Source organism: Plasmodium sp. gorilla clade G2 (assembly GCF_900097015.1).
Source record: "Plasmodium sp. gorilla clade G2 genome assembly, chromosome: 8".
NCBI classification, from domain to species: Eukaryota; Apicomplexa; class Aconoidasida; order Haemosporida; family Plasmodiidae; genus Plasmodium; species Plasmodium adleri (nom. inval.).
Window position 1 is genome coordinate 975,001 of NC_041700.1, and position 7,649 is coordinate 982,649.

General features: G+C 18.8%; 3 protein-coding genes across 3 annotated transcripts in view; all 3 read left to right on the forward strand.

Annotated features, from left to right (window-relative positions):
- The window catches only part of PADL01_0825000 (conserved Plasmodium protein, unknown function), a gene marked incomplete at both ends in the record, with an annotated part of 1,341 nt that extends 930 nt beyond the window's left edge, over positions 1 to 411 (forward strand). The window contains one exon of the mRNA XM_028681602.1: positions 1 to 411. This exon is cut by the window's left edge and continues 930 nt beyond it. Within this exon, the coding sequence (XP_028537964.1) occupies positions 1 to 411 (411 nt within the window).
- Positions 412 to 1,266: 855 nt separating this feature from the next.
- On the forward strand, positions 1,267 to 3,153 carry PADL01_0825100 (conserved Plasmodium protein, unknown function; the record flags this gene model as incomplete). Its single annotated transcript, XM_028681604.1, has 1 exon — positions 1,267 to 3,153. One exon carries the CDS (start codon positions 1,267 to 1,269, stop codon positions 3,151 to 3,153), a length of 1,887 nt encoding a protein of 628 aa, XP_028537965.1.
- A 1,269-nt stretch (positions 3,154 to 4,422) lies between these two features.
- Positions 4,423 to 7,623, forward strand: PADL01_0825200 (conserved Plasmodium protein, unknown function; the record flags this gene model as incomplete). The annotated part of the gene is made up of 1 exon (XM_028681605.1): positions 4,423 to 7,623. One exon carries the CDS (start codon positions 4,423 to 4,425, stop codon positions 7,621 to 7,623), a length of 3,201 nt encoding a protein of 1,066 aa, XP_028537966.1.
- Positions 7,624 to 7,649: the final 26 nt, after the last annotated feature.

Below are 7,649 nucleotides of genomic sequence, written 5' to 3' on the forward strand. Positions count from 1 at the left end.
AAAGGTGTTTTAATTAATACTAATATAAATAATATTAATAAAAATGACGATATTAATAATACAAATGAAGAAAACGATAAAAATTCTGATTTTATGAATAATATTAGTAAAGATATAAAACAAGGAAAAAAAAATAAACAAAGAAAAATTGATGATAGTTCATTAACAGTTGATATAAAACCTGAGGATACTGGCACACGTATTTTTGTTAATAATGTGGAACAAAAAATAAACAATGACATACCAGGAAAAGATAATGTTTTCAATTTGAATGATATAAAAAAGAAAATGGATGAAGAAAGGAAAACACCTCAAAGTGAAAATGATGAAGATCAACAAGAAGCGTATGATAAAATGGAGAAAGATGAAAAAGAAGATAGTCAAAAGGACTATGATGATTATGAAATATAACATATATATAATTATATACTATTAAACAATTTTTATATGAACAGTATGATATAAATATATATCCTCATTTGTCTTTTAATTTTTTTTTTTTTTTTTTTATTTGATCATTTATTTTAATATAATTTCTTTGCCTGTTTTTTTTTTTTTTTTTTTTTTTTTTTTTTTGTGAAGGAAAATTGTATGAATTGTAGAAAGAGGTTCAAATTGAACCATACACATAAAAAAAAAAAAAAAAAAAAAAAAAAAAAAAAAAATATTTATATATATACATGATTTATACCTTTCTTGAACAAATCTGTATATACACAATGTCTTATTTAGAAAAAAAAAAATATATATATATATATATATATATTTTTAATATGTTGAAAAAATAATAAATTCATATATAAAATATATGAACAATACGTGTATTACGTAGATGAATTTATTTTTATAATTTCAAATATATGTTTGAACTTGTTATTATAATGTATTTCCATATTAAATATGTATATATAATAAATGAGTTAATATATTAATATCTGTTGTACTTAAAAATGATGGTAGAATGAGGTTATTCTTATATAATAATATTCACTTTAAATATTTTTACATGTGTATAAATATATATGTATACAAATGATATAACTGTTTCTTTATGTATGTGAGGTCACATATATTAACATATATATATATATATATATATATATACATTTTTGATATATTGATATGCAAGGGTATGTTATTTTTTCCAAATATATATACAGACAGATTTCTTTTGCTTTATACATTAAATAAATAAAATAATATTATATATATAATTTTTTATTTTATTTTATTTTATTTTTTTCATGTGTCGTCTTTTATATAACCATGCTGAACATTTTTTCCAATGAAAATTTATCACTACATGCTGAAAAGGAAGGAGAAGAAGAGAAATTAGAAAAGCCTGAAGATAAAAAAGATTTAGATAAGGTTGAGAGTAAAAAAATGAACAGAAAATTTTCTCATGGTTCATATTTATCTAAATATGATAGTAAAAGTTTATATTTTAATAAACGATTGGAAACCAAAATAAAATCCTTAAGGAAAAACTTTAGGAAACGTTATAGGATAGTAAGAAGTAATTTAATGAAATTAATGAAAGTATTAAAAGAATTTCCTGATATAAAACATATAAAAGAACATGAAACAACTGACGGTAAGATCACAATCAATGTTGATGTGGTTGAAAAATTAAATAAAATTATGGATAAAATAAATATAGAAAAATTAAAATATAATAATAAAAAAGAAAAAAAGAAAAAAAAAAGAATTAAAAATAGAAGTAGAAATAGGAATAGGAATCGATATAAGAGTGAAGAATATTTATATCCAAAAAAAAAATTATCCAAAATTTCTTTTTCAACCAGTCTTTTTCCTCTCTCTAAAAGGGTTAGCTACAAAAGTAATATAAATACATTAAGTATGGAAAATAAAAAAAACAAAAGAAAAAGGAAAAAGAAGAAAAAAAAGAAGAAAGAAAATAACATACAAAATGTAAAACTACATAAAAGAAAAAATATATATTCCAACAGAAGTAAATTATTTAATAAGAGTAAAACATTTGGAAAACTTCACAGAAGAAGAAAATACAAAAATTTATATGAAGATAGAAAATGTTTCTATGAAAATATTTATGAAAATCTTAATGAAAATCTGAATCAACATATTTATGAAAATATGTACGAAAATTTGAATGAAAATATGTATGAAAATTTGAATGAAAATATGTATGAAAATTTGAATGAAAATATGTATGAAAACATGTATGAAAATTTGAATACAAATATGTTCGAAATTATAAATGATAATAGTCGTGAAAAAAAGTATAAAAATTCATGTGATAATATGTTGGAAAATTTATATGGAAATGTATATGTAAATGAACTTGAAAAATCTTATGAAAAAGAACTTGATAATTCATATAAAAGTTTAAATGTAAATGAGTTTCATAATTTAAACAATAATTCTCCTAAATATAAATTTCAAAAAACTTTATATCATAATGCTTTGCAAAATTATTACCCGAACACTAGTGTACCTTTTAACAAGAATTATTTAAAGAATAATAATTTTTATTACTATTATTTAAATTTAAAAAATAAAAAACATCAAAATGTTAACCATTATAATGACACAAATAATGTACTGGTTACAGATTTTTATATGTATTCAACACTAAATGCGAGTTTTAATAGATTAAATTCTTTGAAGAATAAAAATAATTTTCATTTATTTAATAGAAATATACCTAACATGTATTTGAAAAGATCAAATGACATAATAGGATTCACCAACAATAATAACAACAATAACAATAATAACAACAACAGCAATAATAATAATAAAATAGAATCGACATATATGGAATATGATTTTTTGAAGAATTTACCTTACACAAAAAATAATAATAGTAATAATAATATGCTTCTTAAATATTATCCTGAACAACATACATATGTTCATAACATTACCCAGAGTTTTTTCTCACCCAACAAGATATTTACAATTAGAAAAGGGAAAAAAAACAAAACACCTAATCAGAATAAACAGAAACTAAAAAAATTTGTCAAAGATGAAAAAATTAGAAGCTTACTAAGAACAGCTACAAATGAAGATGAGTTACTTAGAGCAATAAATTTTGCAAAAAAAGCGGGTCTTGAATTTGAAGCAAAATTAGGTGATAAAAAATTAAACAAGTTGAAATGTATAAATTGAATGGGTATGAATTTGGGAAGAATAAATTATTAAAAATAATTTAAGAAATTCTAATAATTACAAGAACAGTGATAAGAATTAAATATTAATATATGTAAAAAAAAAAGAGATTTTAATCTACAAAAAATTGAATAATAATTATTATTTTTTTATTTTATTATTTCATTTCACCTTTTTTTTTTTTTATGTACTTATATTTTTTACACTCATTGTTTTAGTTATATCTACTTTTTTCTTTAATTTTTTTTTTTTTTTTTGAAAGATAATGTAAATGTTATTATTTATGTGTAAAATTATTTATTATATATATTATATATAATTGAAGGTTTATATAAAATATAATTTTTTTTTCCTTTTCATTTTTTTTTATGTATTATCTTATAAATATATTATATATATATATATATATATATATATATATATAATGTGATTTAAAAAATGAAGAAAAAACATAAAACAATTATATAGTATATAATTAATATATATATATATATATAATAAATTATTTATATCATCTTTTTTGCTGTCATATTTTATATAGTTCTTTTCTTATGGGTAAAAGAAATAAAACGTTTTGCTTTAAAAATGTTAAAGCTTTAATATTATAGGTGTAAAACACCTTGTGAGATATGAACAAAAGTTTTTTTTTTTTTTTTTACGCTCAATAGAATTTATACATTTTTTGCTTTTTAAAATATAATATGTATATATAAAATAATATTACAAAAATATAATTAAAAAGAAATGTAAAAATATAATTTTTTGAAAGTTTTGAATAATATTCCAAAGTTTTGTTGAATGTTCCATATATATATTATATATAAATATGAATAATTTGATTTTGATATATACTCAATTTATAGAACTATTATATAAATAAACAATTATATATATATATATATATATATATATATATATATATGAATGTATAGTTTATAAGTTCTAAATATATCAAACACATATTAATTATAAAATGTAATTCATATTGCTTTAAAATGCATATAAAAATTATATAGGATTCTTAAAATCCTAATTTGTTATAAATTATTGAATTTGTTATAATTCAATATATATAATTATATTCTACAAACCCATAATTATCATAAAATTGATTCTATAATATATATATATATATATATATATATATATATATATATATGTTTATTAATTTATTGATTTATTAATTTATTATGTAGAATAATTTTGATTTTTACATATTTATATACATATTAATGTAGAAGGAAGAAATGTGTTAGAAAATTTCAAATGATGAAAAAAAGAGGTAACCTACAGGAATTTTTTTTTTCTGTAATTAATTACACTTTTTTATTTAGAAAAAATTTCCATAGTAGTATAAATAACATTAACGACAAAAACAGATATTATTTTCGTATTTATATAAAGGATTTTTCAGCTTTTTATTCAACGGTTAATAATAATTCATCATGCATAAATAATATCAGGGTAACAAATAAGTACCTTACAAAAAAAAGATATATCCAAGATATTAATCACAACATTTTTTGTAGAACAAATGAGAATAACTATAGTATCGTGGCTGATGTTCTGATAAAAGATAAAACCAATGAAAATGTTAAAGTGAATAATAATGAAGATATAAAAATTGATATTAAAGAAGAAAAGAAAAAGAAGAAAGAAATTAAAGCAAAGAAAAAAAAATTAATAAAGGAAGGGGAAAAAATAAATAAAAAGGTTAAAAAGGAAGTTAAGAAAAATCTTCCATTTGTTGAGAACAAAACGATGATACCTTTAAAAGAAAAAACTAATAACGTGAACATCATTTTGGATGAAAAAAATAATAAAAAAAAAAAGAAGAAAAAAAATAACATAAATGTAATAACAGATATTAAAGAAGATACACAAGATGATAAGAAAAAGGATATAACCATAAGTGATGAAATATCAGGTGTTACAATAAATAGCTCTGATATGAAAGAAAATGTAAATAATAATATCAACAGAAACGAAGAAGACCTTACAATTAATAATGATAATAAGGTTGTATGTAGTGATATTTTATTAAATAAGGAACAAATAAGTAATAATATTACCAAAGAGAAGAAGAAAGAAAAAATGAAAAAAAAAAAAGAATCAAAAACTCAAAAAAATAATGTGTTAAAAAAAAATGAGAATGAAATATGTGTGAATAGAAATGAAAATTGTGTGGATACAAATAATGTTTTAAATAACCATGAAAATGAAATTATAAATAATAATTTTAATAAAGAAGAATATTTTAAAGAATTTGAACAAATAGGAATAAAAAATAATATAATAATAAAAAAAATAAATACTATAGAAGATATAAATAAATTTGTAAATAAATATGAGAATTCTTTAGGATATTGCAATATATATGCATATAATAATTTGTTATATGAAATATATGATAAGTTTTCTAATAGTGATATTAAAAAAGTTAAGAAATTAATTAAGAATTATAATAAATTAACTAAGAAAAATTTTCAAAAAAAAATAAAATTTTTTGAAACATTCTATGAAATATGTCCAACAAAATATAATGATGTATTAACATGTTTATTTATTCAATCAGTTGATATATTAAAAGCTGAAGATATTAGTAATACATTTTATTTTGATAACATATTAAATATTAATAAAGAAGAAAATGAAAATGAACAAGAAAATGAACATGAAAATGAAAATATTGATGTAGCAACAGAATGTATTACAACATCTGAAAAGGTTAACTACGATTATTATAATTATGATTATGAAATAACTGAAGAAGAGGAAAAACGAAAAATTCATAATATAAATTATAGGAAGAATGAAGGTTATATAAATAATAAAATTGTGTATGATATTGATGTAAAGTTTACTAACAAAAATGAACGTAATCATATTAATGAAAATAATTTTATAATAGTATATGATCTACCAATATTAAGTTACGATTTACTTACAAAAGAATTGAAGGAAACCTTTTCTTTTTGTGGTAAAATTAAGGCTATAGAATTTTTTAATGACAGGCTAAAAACTGTAGACATGAATATGATAAATAATGAAAATGAATGTAAAGATGTGGGAACAGTAAATGGTTCCAAAAATAGTTGTAAGTCTAAGAATAGAGATAGTAATAATGGAAGGAAGAAGGGGAACCAAAAAGGTAAGGAAATAAAGTTTGATAATAATGATAAAAGTAATGACAATAATAATGATGATAATAATAATAATGATAATAATAATAATGATAATAATAAAAATAATGACAATAATAATAATAATAAACAAAAGCTTGATAACATATGTAATTACAATATATATAATAAGAACCAGCAAACTGCCAATATTAATAAGAACAATGAAAATATAAAAAAAAAAGACCCTCAAAAAATAAAAAAAATTGTGAATCCAAACCAGAGTACACAATTATATGGTATTATAGAATTTTATGACTCTAAATCAGCTGATATGGCAACTAGTGATTTTTTAAGAATTTTTGGAATTTTTTGTTATAATAAATTAATATATGTTGATAAGTGTGTAAATAAAAATATTATGATAATAACACATTTACCTTTTCATCTGAATATATATAATATTTTATATTTATTATTAAACGCGTCTTTATACAATTTTGATATATCTCATATCAAAGAAGAAGAAAAATTAAATAGCAAAAAATATGATATGAGAAAAAATATTGAAGGAATAATAAATAACATGTGTAGTAACGAAGAGAATATAATTAATGATAAAAACAAATTTATTTCAAATGAAAATTTGGAAATAATTAATAATAAAATATTACTTAAGGGAAATAAAAAAAAAGAAGGAGAACAAAATTATATATATAATAATGGTGGTTCATTAGAAAATGAATTTGATTCTTTTCATCAAGAGAAGAAGGAACTGAATTTAATAAATACAGAGACTGAAAAGGATAATAATATTATAAATAATATAATGAGTAATAATAAAACATGTGAAAATGAAACAAACAATATGTGTTCATTTGTTTTAAGAAATAGTAATATTAAAATTGAAAATAATGATTCTCATTTTAAAGAGATATATAAAAATAGTACAGATATATATAATTATATTTATGAAATATCAAAAATCAATTTTAAACATTTTGAAGAAAAAATTAATCGTCATCTACAAACCAATATAAGTTCAAATAATAAGAATAATAATAATAAAAATTATGAATCATTTGTAGATTTTTATCAAAATAAAAATAAAAAAATGATAACTAGAAAAGTACATATAAATAATAATGGAAGAACATTAATTTTACATTTTGATAATTTTACAAATTTATTTGAATGTTTAAAAAAATTTAAATATATTTTTAAGAACAAAAATTATATGATATTTTCATTAAATCTTAAGAGATGTATATTTTTCAATGGACAAATAAAAGATCATGTTCATATTCAAAATGAGAGGCGTAAAATAGGTATAAATATGAACCAGTAGGAAAATGAAGGAGTGTAAGTATGGAA